Source organism: Hylobates moloch, unplaced genomic scaffold (genome assembly GCF_009828535.3).
Source record: "Hylobates moloch isolate HMO894 unplaced genomic scaffold, HMol_V3 SCAFFOLD_24, whole genome shotgun sequence".
Classification (NCBI taxonomy): Eukaryota; Metazoa; Chordata; class Mammalia; order Primates; family Hylobatidae; genus Hylobates; species Hylobates moloch.
Genome location: NW_026652299.1, coordinates 11250369 through 11275094, shown reverse-complemented (window position 1 = coordinate 11275094; position 24726 = coordinate 11250369). Strand labels below are relative to the sequence as shown.

The 24726-nt window shown below is 35.2% G+C and overlaps 1 protein-coding gene across 2 annotated transcripts in view; it reads right to left on the bottom strand.

The window, feature by feature from the left end:
* LRP1B (LDL receptor related protein 1B) overlaps window positions 1-24726 on the bottom strand; it is a 1938417-nt gene that overhangs the window by 302685 nt on the left and 1611006 nt on the right. For both annotated transcript variants that reach the window (XM_058434432.1, XM_032145942.2), the window contains exons 44-49: window positions 23548-23740; window positions 22743-22868; window positions 18021-18149; window positions 15178-15297; window positions 7104-7217; window positions 6712-6861 (exon numbers count right to left, since the gene is read on the bottom strand). In XM_058434432.1, coding sequence (XP_058290415.1) covers window positions 6712-6861; window positions 7104-7217; window positions 15178-15297; window positions 18021-18149; window positions 22743-22868; window positions 23548-23740 — 832 coding nt within the window. The remainder of the gene's footprint in view (window positions 1-6711; window positions 6862-7103; window positions 7218-15177; window positions 15298-18020; window positions 18150-22742; window positions 22869-23547; window positions 23741-24726) is intronic.

Below are 24726 nucleotides of genomic sequence, written 5' to 3'. Positions count from 1 at the left end.
AAAAGAACAAAGCTGGAAGCATCACACTACCTGACTTCAAACTATAATACAAGTTTACAGTAACCAAAACAGCATGATACTGGTACCAAAACAGAGATATAGATCAATGGAACAGAACAGAGGCCTCAGAAATAACACTACACAACTACAACTATCTGATCTTTGACAAACCTAACAAAAGCAAGAAATGGGGAAAGGATTCTCTATTTAATAAATGGTGCTGGGAAAATTGGCTAGCCATATGTAGAAAGCTGAAACTAGATCCCTTCCTTACACCTTATACAAAAATTAATTCAAGATGGATTAAAGACTTAAATGTTAGGCCTAAAACCATAAAAACCCTAGAAGAACACCTAGGCAGTACCATTCAGGACATAGGCATGGGCAAGGACTTCACGACTAAAACCTGAAAAGCAATGGCAACAAAAGCCAAAACAGACAAATGGGATCTAATTAAACTAAAGAGATTCTGCACAGCAAAAGAAACTACCATCAGAGTGAACAGGCAACCTACAGAACGGAAGAAAATGTTTGCAATCTACTTATCTGACAAAGGGCTAATATCCAGAATCTACAAAGAACTTAAACAAATTTACAAGAAAAAATCAAACAACCCCATCAAAAAGTGGACAAAGGATATAAACAGACACTTCTCAAAAGAAGACATTTATGCAGCCAACAGACACATGAAAAAAATGCTCATCATCACTGGTCATCAGAGAAATGCAAATTAAAACCACAATGAGATACCATCTCACACCAGTTAGAATGGCGATCATTAAAAAGTCAGGAAACAACAGGTGCTGGAGAGGATGTGGAGAAATAGGAACACTTTTACACTGTTGGGAGTGTAAACCAGTTCAACCATTGTGGAAGACAGTGTGATGATTCCTCAAGGATCTAGAACTAGAAATACCACTTGACCCAGTGATCCTATTGCTGGGTATATACCCAAAGGATTATAAATCATGCTACTATAAAGACACATGCACATGTATGTTTATTGTGGCACTATTCACAATAGCAAAGACTTGGAACCAACCCAAATGTCTATCAGTGATAGACTGGATTAAGAAAATGTGGCGCATATACACCATGGAAGACTATGCAACCATAGAAAAGGATGAGTTCACGTCCTTTGTAAGGACATGGATGAAGCTGGTGACCATCATTCTGAGCAAACTATCACAAGGACAGAAAACCAAACACCACATGTTTTCACTCATAGGTGGGAATTGAACAATGAGAACACTTGGGCACAGGAAGGGGAACATCACACACTGGGGTCTGTTGTGGGTGGGGTTGGGGGATGGGGGAGGAATAGCATTAGGAAAAATGCCTAATGTAGATGGCGAGTTGATGGGTACAGTACACCAACATGGCACATGTATACAAATGTAACAAACCTGTGCATTGTGCACATGTACCCTAGAACTTAAAGTATAATTTTTTAAAAAAGGAAAAATGGAAGAATCTCGGTGCTAGTTTCATGAGTCTAAAGTAATAAGTGTCTATATTTCTTTTAAGTATTTTATATAATTAATTTTTTTAATGTGAAAGACCTGCAGTGAGCTACAGTCAAATGCTCTAGAAGTTAGAATATGGATAGCAAGAATACTCAACAAAACCCAAGAGAAGGTTGAAATCGAACACTAAGAAAACAGAAAAAAAAAATTCAGTATTTGAAAGACAACATAGCAGTATTAAGAAAGAACTAAATAGAACTTTTGGAATTAAAAAAAATCACTACAGAAATTCAAAACACAATTGAAAGCCTTAACAATTGACTAGACCAAGCAGAAGAAAGAATTCCAAAGCTTTAAGACTGGTCCTTCAGATTAATTTTGTTTTTCAAAAATAAAGTAAAAAGAATTTTAGAAAATAAAGCTTTTGAGAAATATAGGATCATGAAAAGTGATAAAATCTATGACTTACTGAGATTCATGAGAGAGAAGAAGAGGAAGTGTGCAACTTAGAAAACATATTTGATGGTATAATTCGTGAAAATATCCCCAATCTTGCTAGAGAAATCAACAGACAGATTCAAGATAGCCAGAGATCTCCTGCAAGATACTGAACAAGACAATCATCCCCAATTCACAGCACATGGTCATTGGGCTATCCAATATCAACACAAAAGAAGTTTGAAGGCAGCTACAAAAATGGGCCATATCACCTATAAAGTGAAACCTAGCGGACTAACAACAGACTTCCCAACAGAAACCTTAAAATCCAGAAGAGATTGGGGACCTATTTTTAGCATTCTTAAGGAAAATAAATGCCAGTTAAGAATGTTATATTCCACCACACTAACCTCCATAAATAAAGGAGAAATGAAGTCTTTCCCAGTCAAGCAATTGTTAAAGGACTGGATCACCACCAGATCAGTACTAGAAGAGAGCCTTAAGGGGGTTCTTTGAATGGAAATGAAAGAATGATACTACCACAAAAGAACACATAAGCACACAGCTCATGAACCCTATAAAACAACTACACAAATGACACTAAAAATCACCTAGCTAACAACACTACAACAGGAACAAAATCTCACATATCAATATTAACCTTGAATGTAAATGGCCTTCAAAGACATAGAGTTGTAAACGGGATAAAAAAGCAAAACCTATCCTTCTGCCATCTTCAAGGGACCTATCTGACCTAATGACACCCATAGGCTCAAAGAAAAGGATGGAGAAAGGTCTATCATGCAAATGGAAAACAAAAAAGAGCAGTATTTGCTATTCTTACATCAGATAAAACAGACTTTAAAACAACAACAATAGAAAAAAATAAAGAAGAGCACCTAGACTCATAAAACTAGTACTTCTAGACCTAGAAAACAACTTGATAGCCACACAATAACAGTAGCGGAATTCAATACCCCAGTGACATTATTAAGTCAATGAGGCAGAAAACTAACAAGGAAATTCTGAATGTAATTCAACACTTGACCAATTGGACCTGACAGACATCCACAAAACACTCCAGACTACTACAGCATATACATTCTTCTCATCTGTACACAAAATATACTCTAAAGTTAACCACATGTGTGGTCATAAAACAAGCCTCAATAAATTTTTAAAAAATACCAAATTCTCAGGCCTCAGTGAAATAAAAATAGAAAAAATAGAAATCAATAACCAGAGTAATAGTCAAAACCACACAATATGGAAACTAAAACTTGCTCTGAATGAATTTTGGGTAAACAGCGAAATTAAAGCAGATAACAAACGATTATTGGAAATAAATGAAAGCAGAGACACAACATACCAAAACCTCTGAGATGTTGCAAAAGCAGTATTAAAAGGAAGGTTTATAGTACTTAAATGTCTACATCAAAAAGATAGAAAGAGCTCAAATAACAATCTGACTGCACCTAAACGAACCAAGAAAATAAAAAACTAATCCCAAAGCCAACAGAAGAAAAAAACTAAAATCAGAGCAGAACAAAATAAAATGAGACCCAAAAAATCTATACAAGGATCAATGAAATGAGATGCTGGTTCTTTTAAAGGATAGACAATGTTGATGGACCGCTTGTTAGATTAACCAAAAAAAAGAGAGAAGACTAAAATAAGCACAATCAGAAATGACAAAGGCAGCATAACAACTGATCCCACAAAATATCATCGGAAACTATTGTGAACACCTGTATGCATACATACTATAAAATCTAGAGAAAATGAACAAATTTCTGGAAAGGCACAATCTCCCAAAATTGAGTAAGGAAGACATTAAAAATGTGAATAGATCGATGAGTTCTAAAGCTGAATCAGTAATAAAAAACATGCAAATAAAAAAAAGCCCTGGAACAGATATATTCACAGCCAAATTCTACCAGATGTACAAAGAGCTGATACCAATGATGCTGAAACTGTTCCAAATAAGTAAGGAGGTGAGATTTCTCCCTAACTCATTCTGTGAAATCAGGATCATCCTAATACCAAAATCTGACAAAGACACAACCACCACCACAGCAAAACTACAGACCCATATCCTTAATGAACATAAGAACAAAAACCTTTAACAAAATACTAGCAAACCAAATCCAGTGGCACATCAAAAATCTAATTCACAACGGGCAAGTAGGCTTTATTCCTGGGATTCCAGGTTGGTGCAACATATGCAAATCAATAAGTATGATTCACTACATAAACGGAATTAGGAACTAAACCCACGTGATCATCTCAATAGACACAGAAAAAGCATTCAATAAAATCCAGTATCCCTTCATGATAACAATCCTCGACAAACTAGTCATGGAAAGAACAGTAAGAGCCATCTGTGACAAACCCAAAGCCCACCTCAAACTGAAGGTTCAAAAGCTGGAATCATTCTCCTTGAGATCTGGAACAAGACAAGGATGCTCACTCTCATCACTCCTTTTCAACATAGTATAGGAAATCTTAGCCAGAGCAATCAGGCTAGAGAAAGAAATAAAAGGCATGCAAATAGAAAAATAGGAAATCAAACTATTTCTCTTCACTGACATCATAAATGTACACCTAAAGACTCTGCAAAAAAGGCCCCTAGATCTCATAATCAAGTTTAGTGAAGATGCAAAATTAATGTATAAAAATCAGTAGCATTACTATACACAAATAAAGTTCAAGCTGAGGGCTAAATAAAAAAACACAATCCCACTTACCATATGCAAAATAACGAAACTGGACTCCTACTTCTTATCATATACAAAAATTAAGTTAAAGAAGTTTGAAGACTTAAATGTATGATCTCAAACTATAAAAATACTAGAAGAAATCCTAAGAAATGCTTTTCTGGACACAGTCCTAGGAAAAGAATTTATGACTAAGTCCTCAAAAGCAATTGCAACAAAAACAGAAATTGACAAGTGGGACTTCATTAAACTAAAGAGCTTCTGCACAACAACAACAAAAGACTATCAACAGAGTGAACACGTACCCTGGGAGAAAATATTTTCCAATTATGTATCTGGCAAAGAACAAGTATCCAGAATCCATAAGGAATTTAAATAAATCAATAAGAAATTAAAAAAATCATTAAACATGGGTCAAATATAGAAACAGACACTTCTCAAAAGAAGACATAAAAGTGGCCAACAAACACATAAAAAAGTGCTCAATATCACTAATCATGAGAGAAATGCAAATCAAAACCACGAGGTACCATCTTATAGTAGTCGGAATGCCTTTTGTTTAAAAAGTCAAAAAATAAGATGTTGGTGAGGTTGTGGAGAAAAAGAAACACTTATATACCGTTGATAGGAATGTAAGTTAGTTTAGCCCGTGTGAAAAGTAGTTTGGAGATTTCTCAAAAACTAAAAGTAGAACTATGATTTAACCCAATCTCATCACATACTCAAAGGAAAATAAAGATACATGCACTCACATATGTTTATTGAAATACTACTCACAATAGCAAATATATTAAATTAATGTAGATGTCCATCAGTGGTGGACTGGATAAAGAATATATGGTACACATACACCATGGAATTCTATGCAGTCATAAAAAAGCGAAATCATGTCTTTTGCAGTAACATGAATGTAGCTGAGAGCATTATCCTAAGTAAATCAATGCAAGAACAGAAAACCAAATATCACATGTTCCCAGTCATAAGTGGGAGCTGAACACTGAGTACACAACGAAGTAAATATGGAACAATAGATACTGGGGACTCCAAAAGGAGAGAGGGAGGAAGGAGGCAAAGGACTGAAAAACTATTGGGTACCATGTTCACTAAATGGGTGACAGGATCAATACAAGCCCAAACCTCAGCATCATGCAATATTCCCAAGTAATACAGCTGCACATGTCCACTCTGAGTGTAAAATAAAAATTTAAACAATTATATACACTATAAAAGAACCATCACAAATTTAGAAATAAATGTATCATCTACTAAAAAATCAGATTTTCATAGTAGATTGTGTGTGTATAAACTTTTGTGTAAAATACTTATGAATATAATTTCTTAAAATTGTTTAAAAGTTATTATATATCAACTAAACATGAAAAATATGGGTGTGGCAGCAGGGTGGAGAGAGGCAAACCAGTATGAGACAAAATTTAATAGTGTCCTACAAAGAATCTCTACTTCCAGTTATACATAGTTCTTTTTAGAATTTTTTTTTAATTTCATGTCCTCAAATAGAAAGAAACAGTCAAGAACTTTGCTGGAAGGCATTCTTCTAAGAATGTAGATGACAGTTTTCAGGGCATATGTATGTAAAGATGGTTAACAGTCAGATACAAATAAACCTGTGTTAACTTGATTCAATAATGATTATAACCATTACTCAAATTACTATGCCAAAGGATTTTGTAAACTGCATTAAAACATTGCTGTACAATAACACTGAGTAAAGCCAGTCGTAAGAAACATTGTTTCTCTTCTTTTATGAAGTTATTTCTAGGTATGTAATAATTCTGTTGAAGGATTATAAATTAAAAATTTGAAAGAATCACCAATTTTGAAAGGATTAATAACTAAACATAAAAAATTGATCCAAATTTAAGACGGTTTCTTGAATATCATTTTGTAACTCACTTAAAAAGATCAAGCGGTATGTTTAGAACAGTTTAATTACATTTTAGTCTGTCCCATTTAAATTTTAATGTCAATAATTGATATTAAGAATGAAAATTTAAAAATTCACTCTATACAACTAGGTAGCCTCAAAATCTCCAAGGCAAAGCCTGTGTTTTTCTAAAATCTAGTATTACCTGGGCACTTTAATTCATCTGAATAGTCTCCACAGTCATTAGACCCGTCGCATATCCAGGTTGGCAGAACACACAGTGAGGTAGAATTACATCTTATGAACCCTGTGGTTTTCACTCCAAGTTTATAGAAATGTGTGCAGTCTGTGTTATCTAGAAGAAGGTAAACAAAAAAATGAAAAAACACCTCATTTGCAAAGATTATGAGCCTTCTATGTAGGTCATAGAGATGAGAAAAGTTAACTTCATTTGAGGAAACAGATATGTAATTATCCCACACAACAGGGGTTAATTACATACCAATTTTGGACAAAGTTCAGTAAAATCTTACAGTGTTCAATGCAATGCCAAAAGTGCCCAAGCATAAACAGACAAAAGGTAGTGGAATATCTTACTGCAGTTCTTTTCATCTGAAGCATCTGCACAATCTATGTTCTGGTTGCATCGTGCTGATCTTGGAATACAAGTCCCATCTGCACAGCGGAACTCAACCGTGGCACAGGTTGAAACTAGAAAAACAGATACATAAACAAATGGGAAGATGGGACAGAATGACTCCTTGCTTTTACTCTTTGAATATTTCAATTATTTTACATAATTTTGTTTGGTTTTGCTTTTGTAACTCTGGGAAGCCAAACTTGACCCCTGAACCCCACCTTCAAGCGTGGGTTAGATGCCTCTTATATGTCTTCCCCTATCACACATTTCTCTCTGTTGTGGTATTTAGCATATTGCATTGCAGCTGCCTGTTTAAGTACCTGAAGTCTCACTAACTAAATGTAAGCTCCATGAGAGCAGGGACTATGCTGTGTTCATATCATATTGCTGTGGTAATATCACCCTAGCACTGAGCCAAAAAAAAAAAAAAGAATGTTGCTGGAAATTCTCTCTCTTTCCACCTTCAACATTCCAAGGTTATGACAGTAGGCAAATGCCTGATTAAATACCTACTGGGAAATCCCAACCTGGTTGCCAAGAAGTGAAGCATTTCCTGCTGTAATAGAGAGATACACAGATAGAAATAGGAACGAAGAGATGGGCAGGGGGAACCACTGAACACTGGCTTTGTTTCTCACAGGGAACAGCATACCACTACTAGAAAGTCATCTATGCTATCTCATACTCTGTTACATGGCCATATTATCATTAATATTTAATATAAGAAATAGGATGCCTCATGCCAAAGAACATATACATGTGTCATTCCTTATTATTGTTGTTATAAAAGTCATCCAATTCTCTGCTCTACTTAAATGAAAATTAGATTCAATATGCTATGTCATTATACACATTTTGTATAAAGTATCTTATTTTTAATCATATATTCCTTTCTAAGTTGCTTATCCATTCATAATCATATAATGGTTTCCAGTAAAATGTTGTGAATGGGTACATGATGTGCTACATATGTTAAATTAACTTAGGTGATATTTCTATTCCAAATTCAAATTTCTACAAGTTGATTACATTAAAGGACAACCTGAAGGGCCCTTTGATTATGCCACTTTTACTAGTGTTGATATTTTAAAGAGCCTATTTAATTATAAATAGAAATTATATCAATCACAAATGGTTAAAATGCTCTTTTAAAATATGCGGATTTTACTCAAGGGTGTGTATGTCATTTGTATTTCATAATGTACGGTTCTTATTATATTGAATTGTATCTCAAAATTGCATACTTATCTGTTCAAATGACGATTAGAATAAATGCTTTATTTACAATTTGCAATTATAATTGCTTCACTTTTGTATTAAAAATGATACCACAACATGTGAAACAGATAACGCTATTGTAAGTAGAGATAAATGCATTGTTCCAAAACAGAAAAATACAGCTTTTTTCTTTCATGTCTATAAGAGCAAAACCTCTTTTATATTCCTTTGTGTTACATTTCATATTCTTATTTTTTCAATAGAAATAGTAAAGCAATATATAACATAAATATAATCATGTCAATCATTTACCTTTTGTTTTTGGCTTCACCATCTACTAGTAGTTTCTTACTTTGTTCCAAAAGATTGCTTATAATCTCTTTTTAGAAGACAGATTGCATTTCTCTGTTTAATAACATTTTAGGTAGTTATGATATTCCTAAGTAAGCCTATAATGGTTCATCTCATAATGCACTTGAGTTTCTATCTGCTTGAAGTTAGAGTTTAGGATGCCAGGAAGATACTAACAGGGACACTTGCAACTCGTTTCACCATCACCATCTGCCTCCAATCTCCCAAAGAGAATCCTCTGTCTGAGTGAAAAGTACTGGCAGAGACAATGAAGAGGCAAATGTAGGGAATGGCATTTCAGACAGTCAAGAAAACTGGAAATTCAGCGATTTCACAGTAATAGGGTTTTAAAAACCAGTACTGGTCGTTCTGAGGTAACAGAGAAAGTAAAGGATAACTTGGGAGAAGAGTGGAAGGACATGTGGGACAAATGGAAAGCAGCCTTAGATTGAGTTCTGGAAACAAGAAAGAAATAGAGGACCTCGAACTACATGAAAATAAACTTTAACTTTGAAGTTCAGAAGAGTGGTTAGAAAGCAGTAATTTAAAAAAAAAAACTGTATTATAAAGAATAAGGAAATAGATAAAGGAAGAAGTTCACAGGATAGAACAAAGAGTAGAAGATTTGCAGGATGTATTTATTTTTTTCTCCTATTTTCCAAAATAGCAATAGGGCTAATGAATCCTTGGGAGGGGGGCAAGGATGGGCTATCAGAGTGTGGAAGAGGTGCAAGTAGGAACAGATTGTCCCTTTGTACCTGCTCCTGTCTCCACATATTGCATTATTTGGTATAGGGTTTGAGAACCACCAGAGAGTTAGACAGGGTGATGAAAGTTGTTGAAGAATTTTGTAAGCAGTAGGAGCAAGGTGACTGTGGGGATTAATATCACCTTCATTAACAGGCAAGGAAGGAGAATCCTGTGAGGAAAAAAAAAAAAAATCCACAGAAATAGTAGGAACTTCATTAAATAACTAAACACATCTCTTGCCAAAACCTCTTTCTCTCTGTTGCTTCAACTATATTTCTTCTTCACTTTGTTCGGGTCAGTTAAGTACTGAAGTTTGTTTCATCCATACAGTGATTTTTGAGGAAGAAAGATACTGAAATCTCTAATTTGTCAAGTGAATATGAAAGTTTTCTGACAATATTTCCTCAGGCTAAGAGTCCTGATAAAGAGAGAAAATAAAATAATATGGTCCAAATAAAGATAAGCCAAGGGAGAGATACTACACTTTTCCCTCCAGGTAGTCCGAAAGAAAAAGCAAGCTTATGAAGCATGAGTGAAAACACCCTACAGCCACAGCAGGAATAGCAATGAGGCACTACAAAGGAAGAAGATCTGTCAGGGATTGTGGATCAAAAGTAGCAGCAAGAGAGAAAGTAAAACCACTCTCTCTAATATACTTTAATTTTACTATTTCTTCCACTTTCTTTTTAGCACGTCAGCTAAAATATTTAATGAGATTTGAAAGATTTAAAAATCAATGGCCTTTCTGTGGTTCTTAGGACGTTTCTTATAAATAACCTAAGTCAATTCTCTCTTCCAACATCCCTTACCCAACTTATAGCAAAGGGAAGCTGAAATGGGGGGGAAAAAGCAAAGTTTGCTCTCATATCTCCTTTTCGTTTACTTTCAAACAACGTCTTTTATTTAATTATTTAATTCACCCCTTAGGTTCTAAGGGTGCACAAATCTAGAAGGAATGCCGATTTCTTCTCCAGCTATGTTTATCTTTTTCCTTTAGCTTGTTGTTTATGGAATCTTTCAAAGGTTTGCTATGAACTTAGGAAAAAACAAATGCCAGTTTCCTCGCCTTTAGGGAGCGTCAGAACTGCTAGCCCCCAGTCTACCTAAAAGTACTTCCTTCCGTAGCCCAAGGAATTTCACGTACTTCCCAAAGGGAGCAGTTTGTACTCATCTCAACAGGGAAGGAAGCACATCATGCACTCTCCCTGAATATACTCACTCGACTTGCCATGCAACCAGAAGAGGAGTACAAAATGACAAACTTATCAACAATGCCTCATCTCCCCACCTCCAGATGGCCTGACGTCTAAAGCTCTCAATCATGAAAGCCCTCTATAAAGGCGCAGTAAATTAAAAAAAAAAGATGAAGATTTGGCATGTTTCTTTTCCCCAAAAAGAGAAGAAACCAAAAGCAATTCATTGCAACACCCTTTCTACTCTGTAAACAGACTCTCTGCTCTTGTGAAATTTAAAAAAAAGTAATAATTACTACTAACATCTAAATTCAGCGAAGTATAATAGTACTTCAGATAATTTACAGATGGCTCCACCATAGCCTCTTACTACAGTCTATCAAAATCTCCCTGTATATACTGACTTCCAATTGTATCACTTTATCTTTTATATTTTATTTTGATTAAAAAGTGATAGGTGGGCCTGGCACGGTGGCTCACGCTTGTAATCCCAGCACTTTGGGAGGCTGAGGGGGGCGGATCACGAGGTCAGGAGATCGAGACCACGGTGAAACCCCGTCTCTACTAAAAATACAAAAAAAATTAGCCGGGCGTGGTGGCGGGCGCCTGTAGTCCCAGCTACTCGGAGAGGCTAAGGCAGGAGAATGGTGTGAACCCGGGAGGCGGAGCTTGCAGTGAGCCGAGATCGCGCCACTGCACTCCAGCCTGGGTGACAGAGCGAGACTCCATCTCAAAAAAAAAAAAAAGTGACAGGTGATTTGCATGTCTGCATATATGTACAAAAAAGCACTGCATCTCTACATTGCACTGACAATAGAAAGAGAGAAGGGGTAACTGGAAGAAAGGGCTTGGAAAGAGACCTCTTTTCCATTCTCCCCGAGTCATTATCCATGCCTTTTCCTTTATCATCTTTTTGCACTATAAGGGAGATAGTTGGTGGAAACACATTTGCACAATATAAGTCTTTATCAGACAGCCTGGCTTATGGGTTATGGACCCAGAGAAGTCTTCCTTCCATAGCTTGAAAGGCACTCTACAAGGACACTATGTTAATAAACTTAAAATGAGAGAAAAATCAAAACTAAAAGATTCAATTAAGAGTAATCTTTCATCCAAATAGCTGCCCATTTGTTTATCCTAAAGGAGCTGGTCCATTGAATTAAATTCACTAATTTCTGTTAAGTAATAAAGTATATGCTTGTGTTTCCATGAGCAATTTTAGTTTCAAATGTTCTGCATTCAGCCTGACCAGCTTTAAGGCATAAGTTTTGCTTGTGTATTTTTAAGATATCCAACTGTTATAATTTTACCATAAAAGAAAGGTTAAGGGGGAAGCTTCATTCCCAAAGGCACTGTTCTGTGCCCAAGAGTATGACTGAGATAGTTATAACACAGAAACCAAGAGTTTAGACTAAAAAAGAGGAAATATCTATTTGAGTTATTTTATTGTTATTCAGCAGCTGGTATTGATATCATTAGGCAGAATAAAATCTATTTATATTTTAGAAGACTTACTGCTTCAACCAGCCACATGAGAATTTAATAAACACCTACCATATATGAGGTATTATATTTCATAAACCCAAACACACTAATTTATTTACCACTTTTGAAAATATACTTTCATTTCTGGAGAAAACCCATAGTAACATATCATCTTCCCATAGTCTCTTTTGATGAATCTTGCCTTAAAATCTATTTTCTGTATTTATTGCTCAGTTCCTGCACATTCTTTCTTGATAACTTTACCTTTAACCTGGCTTAATGCCTGTATTATATTTTCCTCTCCTGCTTACAAATAATTGACAGAACATACCTATTTCTAGGTCTTCTCATTTCTTTTCCTCCTTTCTTCCAAATGCTAATTTATTTCTCTCGCTTACTTCCAGTGTCTGACTATATTTTACCTTTTTAAATCTTTTATGGGTAATAGGTAACTCAATTGGCAGATGTAATTAGCTCTCCCTAAACTACAGTGTCAACCTTAGATGTTAATCTATGCAAGTGTTTCCCCAAAGTCACACTGTCTAAGATGGCAGACTAACTTCCCAACATTCCATATAGCTACAAAATAATTTGCACACATTCTGCCCTCTTCCTCAACTCTGCATAGCCGTCTCATCACAACTGTACTTCATACCTTTCCTTTACATCAATCTTTTCTAAAAACAGTTTACATTCACTGTCTTTACTCCCTCACCACCCATTTTCTGCCTTCGCCCAACGTGCTTTTGCCTTCCTCTACTATTCCACTGACCTGACACACGTGAATGTAATCAAGCGAGTATCTACTATCTGCCAAATATGATGGATACCTCCAGTTCATGCCTGCCCTCTTACCCTTTCTGTAGCGCTTGAAAATGCTAAATGATCCTTCTTTCTTGAGAAAATAATTTCTTAAGCATATCCTTCTATTAGCCCTGCAGGCTACTTCACCTTTTCATATATAGTTTGTTATTTAAACAAGTAATTTTGATGCACTCTACTCATGCAATCATTACTCCACACTTCCTCTGAGTTTTTCTCCTTAATGTGCCCCAAATCAATACTTCTGTTCAACATCTATTACCTGAGTTCCAAATCTCTACCTATCTACATGCCTGTGAGACAGCTTCATTTAGATTTCCTCAAGTGTTCCAATCTCAAAATGCAAACTATCCTTATTGTCTTATCCCCATTCCCACACAAATAAATCTTAGTATTATAGGTTTCATTAACACAATCCTATTCTTTTTGTTCCTTTTTGAAATGTAAATTTGATTATATTTGGCCTGCTTTAAACCTTTAGTGACTTTCTAGTGACTACAAGATAAAGTTTGAGTTACTTCACATGGCACAAAATGCCCCTTCATGCCCTGGCTCCTTCCCGTACCTTCTCTGTTTTTTGTTTGTTTGTTTGTTTTGGTTTTTTTGGGGGGGTGGGTGGGACGGAGTCTTACTCTATTGCCAAGCCGGAGTGCAGTGACGTGATCTCAGCTCACTGCAACCTTCACCTCTTGAATTCAAGCGATTCTCCTGCCTCAGCATCCCGAGTAGCTGGGACTACAGGCGAGTGCAACCATGCCTGACTAATTTTTGTATTTTTAGTAGAGATGGGGTTTCACCATGTTGACCAGGATAGTCTCGATCTCTTGACCTCGTGATATGCCCACCTCAGCCTCCCAAAGTGCTAGGATTACAGGCATGAGCCACCGCGCCTGGCCCTTCTGTTTTTACCACTCTCTTATATGTAATCTGTCTGTGACTATATCAAATTACTTTTGGTTTCAATGCTAGTCCTTCTACTTGGAATTCTCTTTTGTTTCATTCATTCTACCTTATTTGTAGTTTAAGACTCAGTTTAAATTCAGTACGGCCTATGAAATCTTTCAGGATACTTGCAAGCCAAAAAACAAAAAAGACGTATGGGTGTTCTTACGTGTGCAATCACAGCATGAGATATATATATATATATATATATATCTTGATCTGTTTACATGGCTGTCTTAGAGTTAGAATTTTATATTCTTGAGTACAGGCACACGTCTCATGAATTTTGTGTCTCGAACCTTAATGCGTTGCACTCAATAAAGTGTGTTCATTGAATGGAAAGGCTCTAAAGTGATAATGCTTTGGAAATATCTGTGGGGTCCAGATTTAAGGCTTTCAATGTCAGGCTAAAACTTATCATTTATTCTGCAAACATTGGTATTCCATTAAAAGTTTCTTTATCAATGAAATATACATATATATACAAAAGCCAGTGCTAACATAGCATTCACTATTGCCAAATACTGTTCTAACCTTATTTAATATTGTTATTCTTATTTAATTATTTTTCTTACCTTGCTATTTGGGAAACTGAGACACAGAATAATTAAGTGTGATATCCAAATTTAGACAGTAAGTGTTGGGGCAGCAGTTCTAACTCAGGTAGTTTGGCTTCATCATCTATCCCAATAGTCACTTTTGGAAAATGTTAAACAGTATTAGCATGACTGATGACATAGGGATGAGCTGGAAAAAGTATAGGCAGGGAAACCAGGTAAAGGGATACTCTGTTATCCCAGGCTTAAAGTGGATTGAAATGGAAGATATTTCAAAGAACTGGAAGATTTGTTGATGACTGGATATGTGGGAAGGAGAAATTAAGGAGAACACCAAAGTTTCCCGTCCAGTGGTTAGGAAAATGTGATCATGAGTAAAACAGAGAACTAAGGAATAAAGGGGAACATTTTTGGAGCAGAAAATTCAATATTACACATTCTGGTAGAAATGTCCGAATCCAGGAAGGTGGAACTGAAGATGTGAGAAATTATAAGAGTTTTAAAGTGAGGAAAGGAGTAGAAAACAGAAATAGAGAGCATAGTCAGAATTTTCATGTAACTTTAGCAACTCCATTCCAACAGCATTTACCAAAGTGTGATCCATAGATGTTACTAGGTGTTATATGCCATAGAGCTCTCAGAAACGAATGTTGGAAAAGTTCAGGAAACACTTAGCACACCAATATTCTGAGATTGACGGAACAAGTATTCACCTTTACAGTCTAATTCATCAGAGTTGTCTCCGCAGTCATTTTCTCCATCACATAACTTGCCATGAGGAATGCAGCGGCGATTATAGCATGGCTTGAAGCCTCTTCGACAGCTTCTGTTTTCTTATAAATAAAAGAAGAAACACACAACCAGAGATCATATAGAAATATTTGTACAAAATGAAAATCACAGATAATATTTCATTCATAATGACTGGATTATGGATCTATAAAACAAGTGCTGTGCCATATAAAAGCTCTGGATTAGAAGGTTTACGTGTTGTCAAAGAGTAGTTCATTCAGCAAGGGCCCTTTTTGACTTAGTGTTTTAACTTTAGTGATTCATGCCTGGAGATCGTTTCAAGTTATACCCACGTTATTGTTTCTGGCACTTCTGTCAAGTAGCACAGAAATAAACTCATATCACATATTCAATTCTGAAGCAATAAATATGTACCTCAAACGTAACAAAACACACCAACACCCATTTCCTATATCCTTTGCATCTAGCTGCAAGGATTTTATAATAAGGAAATAAAGCAACAAAGCAGGTATTCCTGAATTGGTGTCTCATGGAGTCATCTAAGTATCAATAAATTTCTCTTAAAAATTATCTTGGCCGGGTGTGGTGGCTCACGCCTGTAATCCCAGCACTTTGGGAGGCCGAGGCGGGCGGATCACGAGGTCAGGAGATCAAGACCATCCTGGCTAACACGGTGAAACCCCGTCTCTACTAAAAAATACAAAAAAATTAGCTGGGCTAGGTGGCGGGCGCCTGTAGTCCCAGCCACGCGGGAGGCTGAGGCAGGAGAATGGCATGAACCCCGGGGGACGGAGCCTGCAGTGAGCCGAGATCACGCCACTGCACTCCAGCCTGGATGAAAGAGCGAGACTCCTTCTCAAAAAAAAAAAAAAAAAAAAAAATTATCTTAAAATATCTACAGAATTCCCTGAGAAAGAATTACCTTCTGAGTTCTATTTACCATTATGAAAGTTTCTTGACATTCTCTGATTTGGGGCAGAAGCTACCACTTACAATAATAATAGCTGCCACGTATTAAATGCCAGCTTTGCCCCAGGCTCTGTATTGAGTATATGTAGATAAACACTTGCTGGTTTAATGCTCTCGACTACCATAAGAGCTAGTTGTTTCATAGCAGAAAACTAAAACACAGAGAAGTGAGTTATGTTACTTACCCTAGTCACACTAGGGTTTGCAAACTAGGCTAATTACACTAGCAGGTTTGGGAACAAAGATTTAACCTCAGGTGTGAGTCCAAAGCCCATACTCTACACCTGGCATTGGCAAACTATTGCCCATAGGCCAGATCTAGCCTGTGAGACTGTTTTTGTATGGTTCTTGGACTAAGAATAGCTTTTACACTTTTAAAGGATGGTAAATAATAAACAATAGAGGATATGTGACAGAAAGCATATATGACCCACAAAACCTAACATATTTACCAGCTGAACCTTTACAGAAAATGCTTGCCAACTCCTGCTCTACACAAATATCATCTGACTTCTACAAAGATAAAAATAACATAAAATACAACAGAAAATATAATCTCAAGTTAATTTATAGTAAATGCAAACCTGTGAGTTTATTGCAATACAATGTATATGCTTTAATATTTTTATATCTTATAGAATATAGCCATTCATTAAAGCGAATATGTTATTTGAGATAAATTCTTTAAGACACTGGTTACACGTCAATTATGGACAAATTACATTAGACTCTCATTTTAAATGATGGTGTGTTGTCTTGTAATGTAAAAGAGTGAGAAGACTGTGGATCTCACAGATTCTGTCTTTCTCTTATTCTAACTTTTCTTTAATTGTTAAGATGTTGTTATTACCCAGATAATGGAATAGAGAAGAAAAGCAGATATAAAATGCAGCAATTTCAGATATAGATTCCAAAATTTTGCATAGCACATGATGCCAGTGCTATTGGATTTCTAGGATTTAAAATAAATCAGGACAATTTTTTAAAAATCTGGATCAAATATACAACGATTATCAATGATTACGCAAAGACAAATTTCCAGGAAAAAATATTGTTGCAATGAAGGGAAATCTCAGTTGCTTACTAGAGTATAAAAGCTAATCTCTACTCCTGAGGGAGGGTAGATGTTGACTATCACTTGGTGTTGCCAAGAGAAGCATAGCTGGTGGAATTCTATGTTTCATGTGGACCATGCCTAAGGCAATGAACCTTTGTACCAAAGGACACTAGCCCCCATGCTAATCCTGGAGACAGAAATAGAATTGACAAGACTTTGATAACAACCCAACAATGTGCTATTGTCTGTTGGTGAAACTCTGCTTCAGAGTAAGCCTGTCCATATCCAAAAATCACTGATGTTTCTGAGTTACATTTTAAAGAAAGTAAGCCTAAAACCTGTTGCTAAAGATGAATAAGTAGGGAGTTCAAAAGATTAGCTACTGCTTTTAAAAATATTCACATTCTGGCTGGGTGTGGTGCTCAGACTGTTATCCTAGCACTCTGTGAGGCTGAAGCGGGAGGATTGCTTGAGCTCAGGAGTTTGAGACCAGTCTGGGCAACACAATGAGACCCCGTCTCTTAAAAAAAAAAAAAAAAAGTCTGTTTTGTGGGTAGAAAACCATGAGGAAATTATTTAGTGAATATCTTTGCTATCAAACAGTAGATAAAGCACTTCATTTTAACACAAGCAAAGCCACGTCAATTGCCTTAGATACAGGTTAATGAGAGACATTAAATAAATTATCCACATAAACCAAACAGAGACAAGCAAACCAAAAACTGTAAAAGAATCAGAAAACTATCTGAAATGAGCAAAGCCATATTAGACACTTACCACAGTAGAGCAGTTTTTCATCTGATTTATCTTTACAGTGAGGAATGCCATCACAGGTGAGCTGGTAGTCAATGCACTCACCATTTCCACATTCAAACTCCAAATAAATGTTGCAGGAGGAATTTTTAGCTGCAAGAAAAAAAAAAAGTCAATGCTTTTGTGCAAAGGCAAATATTTTTTGACACCAGTACAATTATTTTTCTTAATTTTAATTATAAAGTTAAGCTAAAATTTATCAAAATGTACAATTAAAGAGCATGGTCTATGACATTTCTTTATGAAATTAAGATCTTAAAAAGTAATTTTTTGGCCAGGTGCAGTGCCTCATGCCTGTAATCTCAGCACTTTTGGAGGCTGAGGTGGGTAGATCATGAGGTCAGGAGATTGAGACCATCCTGGATAACATGGTGAAACCCCGTCTACTAAAAATACAAAAAATTAGCCAGGCATGGTGGCACATGCCTGTAGTCCCAGCTACTCGGGAGGTAGAGGCAGGAGAATCGTTTGAATCCGGGAGGCGGAGGTTGCAGTGAGTGGAGATCTCGCCACTGCACTCCAGCCTGGGCAACAAGGTGAGACTCTGTATCAAAATAATAATAATAATTGTTATTATTATATATAATAACAATAATTGTTATTATATATAATATAAATAATATACTATATAATTATTATATAATAAATAATATACTATATAATTATTATTAATTTTATATAATATATAATATAATATATAATTTTATATAATATATAATATAATATATATTTATAATATATAATATAATATATTTATAATATATAATATAATATATTTATAATATATAATATAATAATTAATAATATATATTTATAATATATAATATAATATATAATATAATATATATTATAATATATAATATAATATATATTATATATTAATATATAATTATTATATATCATAATTAATAATTAAATATTATAATATATAACTATCATAATATATAATATATAATTATTATTATTATTATCGTTTTTAAAAACAGCCAGTTAAATGAGCTCTGTACATACTGAAAGTGTTTTTGTGTTTTCTTACTGGAATCTATTATATATTTTTCAATATACTAATATTTTTCAGTGCATAGAGTACCCATTTTTGAATGTTTGATGTGAATCATCTCAGTCAAATGAATAGTCCATACTTTTCCTCACCTTCTGGTCTTCCTCCCTAACTATCTTCTGATGAAACCTCAGTAGCAAGTTATATTGTTCAGAAATATTAGAATTGTTAAAATAAGCCACTTGTCTGATCCATGTGTGGGAGGTTCCCAGGAGCAGACTCTTTCTTGCTGCCATACATGACGAGCACCTACTCCATGAAATGTGCAGGAATCAGTGGGATGAGATGCAGGAGGACAATGGTCAAGTGGAAAGCGTGTGCACCTGACGCTATGGACTCCAGATGACCGCTGTCGGAAAGTCCATTTCTAAATCTCAGAATTTTTATTAGAAATTAAGAGTTTGAGTTTTTAGGTCATTTGTCCTAATTTGTAAGCCAAGAGTCTGAAAGTACAAAAAGGTATTCTCTACAGGTAAGTTTCATCCTTATAATGGCAATATATGATCCCTATTTTGAAGGGTCTCTATTGAGGACAATGGACTTATTTTTATTCTTCAGTAATAGATTTACTAGCAAACTTTGGGATCCAATTTTTGAGGTATACTGTCTGCTTGCATGTACGTACTCACCCCATTGCTTGCTGAATAATTGTACATTTAAATCCAGTTGTATTAATTATGTTGGAAGTAGAATTCATTCATCTCTGCTAATGAAAGAATATAGCTTAATTCTATAATTTAGTATTAATTTTTGAGCTTTATTTCAGGAATATTCAATTAAACAGCCACTAATACTATTTGAAGTTTCCAAGGTTTTATTTATTATTCCTAGAATTTAATTAATTTAGTAGAGGGTCTATCTAAGCCTTCTTTTTATTATTATTATTATTATTATTATGTCAACTTTTATTTTAGATTCGGGGGTACATGTGCAGGTTTGTTACATGGGTTTACTACACGATACTGAGGTTTAAGATATGATTGATCCTGTCACCCAGGTAGTGAGCATAGTACCAATAGTTAATTTTTTAACCTTTGTCCACCATCTTTCTCTCCCCACTCTAACAGACCCAAATGTCCGTTGTTGCCATCTTTATGTCCACGAGTATAGAATGTGTAGCTCCCAGTTATAAATTAGAACACGTGGTATTTGGTTTTCTGTTCCTGCGTCAATTCACTTTATTTATTTGACTTCTAATTTAACTCTTTTGATGATAACAACATGTTCCAAAGATATATTTTTTTTCTCTTGGTGCAGTCTAGACTTCATTGATCAGTCATTAGCTAAGGCAGAATGTCATTTAAGACAAGGTAGCAAATAATTTAAAACTGAAAAATATTATTAAATTAAAAAAAATAAAAGGGTGCTAACATTGCTAAGTGCAATCATCTTAGCATAGAACAAAATTCAGCCGCTTCTTGAAAGTCTATTGAGATTCCTGACTTATTTTTCCTATTTTAAGTATATATTATTTACTGTGTCTTTTCCAATGAAAAAATAATTGTTATGATGGAAAAGGCCATTTTTAATCTTTTATAATCTTAGTGTCTTTGGGGAAAAGACAAAAACTATTCAAAGACAAATATGTTTTTTTACATTATGCAAAAACAAATATTGTATAAATACAATTCTTCCTCAGGTATGTTCATTCGATAAAATAGGATTGAGTGTTTTCTGCTTCTTTCTGGAAACATTCTCCTGCACAGCAATTACTTCATCTAATTGTATTTACTGGATCTATTTCTTTTATGGATTACAATAAGATTAGCAATGTTTTACGCAAGGGGACTGCCTAATCTTGTCAACAGTTATGACAACAAATGGTTTTCCCTCCTTTGCCCTCAGGTAGGTGTTAGTACATGGCCTTTCACCCCTTTAATGCTCCCATTAACATTCATGAACCACTCTGGGTAAAATCACTTAGATGAGGACACAGATATGCCAGGAACATTCTCTTGTTCCTAAAGATGAACTTGACAAGGAGAAGCCAAGAGTTACTTTCTAATCTCTCTGCTGGGCTACAGGATTTCAATATGAATGCACAATGGATGTCGTCTGCCTCTACAACAGATGATGAGCTCTGGGGAATCCAGTATCACTCTACAGTTCCATGTGAATACAATCGTGCTTGTTTAAAATGACAGTTTTCTTCCTGGTTCATTTCCTCTCATCAACAGAGAGAAGCTTAGTAGGGACGGCTGTATTGAAGGTATTATGCAGCAAGGACAGGCCTCCACCGAACAGAAATAAGCTTTGCCGTTTTGACTAAAGGCATTGCTTCACTACTAGCCTGCAGTGACCTGTGAAAGAAACATGAGTGATTCTAACGCATGGCTAACACTCCAGGCTTACAGATGGCATCAGATCCAGACCATTACAGCTGAAACCACAAAGGCAAACTGAAAGAGTTTAAGCAATTGCCTGAGCAATTCAGAGAAGTGTTAAGTGACAAAGAAATATGGGAATTTGTGGCCCAAAATACGGAAATTGGCCATCTGCATTTAAAATGTTGACCGATTGTATCATTTTCTCATTTGCTTTGACACGGTCTTAAATAAAACAACTTTTACTTTTTTTGCTAAGAGGTGCCTTTTTAGGTTGTAGTATCAACTTTCACAGTGAGAAAATATGTCTATGTTATTTTGTATATGGTATAATAGTTTCCAAGCTAAAGAAAATTATGCCCAAGCACTTGCATTGAAGAGCAGGTAAGAGATAAAATCCTTCCAGTGGAAAGAGAGTAAAAAACGACTGAAGATGAAGATGAAAAATACTTATTTTTATTATGTAGACATATCCAACTCTGTTAATTTTCTGAATGAAAAGATATGAGATGAGGATATATTAATAGGTGAGGAGAGACAAAAAATGTATCAAATTTGACACATCCTGAGAGTGATCTCACCGATTTCCAACAAGATATTTCTCTCCCACCTTATACATAAATTGCCTTAATGTTAAAAGGAAATTAACCTTTTTTAAATTTTGCTTGCAAATTTTTCATGGCAATATTGAAACACTTGAACCCTGATTTATTTTGGAAACAGTTTTGGAAACTTAGCTGTTAATAAGTGTATATTGTAATGGTACTAATTAAAGATTGTAATGCCTTTGGGAGGTATAAACACCATGCAAGGCTGCAATGTTACATTCTTAATTAACAGTTTGGAAATGATTACAAATAAGCTGCATGAGCCATTCTCTCTCATTTACATACGATGATGGACTGTGAGTGGTTTTACTGCCAGGCTACTGATATACTGCCTGTATACCAGTTTATTTCAGCTTCAATTACTTTTGCTATTGATTGAATTCACAAAGTCACAACTGGAAGTTTTCAGATGATCATTGTGTGCAGACACTTCTCTAGCTAGCCCCAGCACTTTCTAGTGCACAACCAGGAAGGTAAAAACATCTGTTACCATTTTGGTTATCATTAACTAGCACATGGTGCTATAACTAAGCAGAACAGTGAACTCAGTTTTCTTTAGAGCAGAGAGATAACATGACTAAGCTTCTAATATTGGAAGAGAGTATAACTTCATGAATACACTAACACAATTTCAGTGATCTGTGTGGAATTTGGAACAGATTTGTCACATTACATTTCAGTTCTCTTTACTTACTCACACATCTGTTGTCCTCTAGCAATATTCGGTCCCCTCTGCAGGAACAATTCACTCTCCCATTGGGAGTTAAAAGGCACAAGTCATGGCAGCCTCCATTCAATAATGCACATGGAGAAAGTTCACCTACAATAAAGAGGCTGTATTGGTAACATTTTATATCGAATTCCTATTCTATGTTAGATATATATTAATAGTAAACTATTAGACTGCCTCAATCTCTCAGTAATATGTCATTAAAAAGGAACATTCAGGACTTTTGAAAATCTAAGCACTCCTAAGGCTAAGTACATTACAAAAGTATGTAACACGAATGAAATCTTTCTAACACATTTGATACCATGGCATCAAATGAACTAGTTCTGCTAGAAACCACATTGATACTTCAAACTGCAATTTTGTAAGCACTGCATTGACTAAAGAACTGTTAAGACCAGAGCAAAGTTTATCTATCAAGTATAATTTTCATGGAAACAACTTGATTTGAAAATTCAAAGATATGAAGAGTGACAATGAAATAAGATTTTTAGAAGAAATAATTAAAAATGAACTGCTCCTGTGATGATAAATTATGCAATATAGAAGTTGCCTTGAATACTTCAGATAATTTCAATATTTTGAACAGCCAAATCTTGAACACTATTCCTAAGAACTACAAAAAAACAAAATCTACAGTCATAGTAACAAAAAATAATATTTTTTAAAAGAAAAGGCAAATCCAACTATGACTAGAAAACATATATACATTTTTAGAGATCAGAGATTATACAATGAGAAAATACATTTGCTCTCTATTATAACTTACAGCTATTGGTGTCATTGGCAACAGCTATGATTCCCATTGGCTGATGTGGAATATCGGAACGAAGAATTTTTGTATCTCCTCCTGTGTACTTGTTGGACCGCAGTATAGCTCTTCTTCCCCAGTCTGACCAGAATATATAATTGTCATAAACAGCCAAACTCAGGAAAGTCCCTGGCCCAGATTTAACTATCACCTGAAATAAATTAAAATACTGTATTTTTATGATGAATATATAGACATTTATACATCCACACCTATTTTTGCTTCAAAAATAAAAGATTAGGATTAGTTGGATTTAATTAACAGAAATCATCAGATAAAAATAAAATTTTACTAAATGAATTATGATAATATACTTTATATTTTATTTAAAATGTTGTAGTCATTGTTAGTGATTGCAATGTATCTTTACATAATATTTCAAGTATACTTCTGTTTAATTATTCAATGTGTATAACAAGTGTATTGTTTGGTATTATAAACAAAAATCAACAAGCCAAAATATTAGATGAAGATTATCAACATTTATCAACCTTTAGTAAGAAATCACCAGATATATGTTTGATACTCACAAGTTCCCAGAACTACACATGGCATATAAAGAACCATAAGATCTAGGTTCTTTCTTCAGGAAGTTCACAGCATGAGTGACTAAACTAGTTGCACGTGTCTGAGAATAAAAGTTTAGAAGTAAAGACCATACTTTCACTCAGATCAAGATGGAGTAAAAGGGACTAGATTGATCTTTTCATCTAAAACAACCACACAACAGTAAAATATAGGAAACAACGCTTTTCAACACATTGCACATCAGGAAATGAAAGGCAGTGATTCCTGGGTAATAGGAAATACCGGGTGCATCCCATGGCATCCACCGTTTGCCAGAGAGAGATTATAGGTAGCAGCACACACAGGACAGAAACAGAGCCCAGAGAACTCCATGAATAAAAGTTATGCGAAGTGAAAGTTATAGGTGGCTATATCTCACTGGGCAGAGGGCCAAGAGTAGACAGTTCAGCAGAGGGAACTGTGGGTATCTGAAAAGAGTCATCCTGGAGCATTCAGTCAAGTACTGATAAGTGCGTGCACATGTGTGCGAGCCAACTCCTCCAGGCTGGTGAAAGAACCACGGGAAAGAATTAGAGAGGAGAGTCCTCAAGTTCACACGGGTCCAGAAAT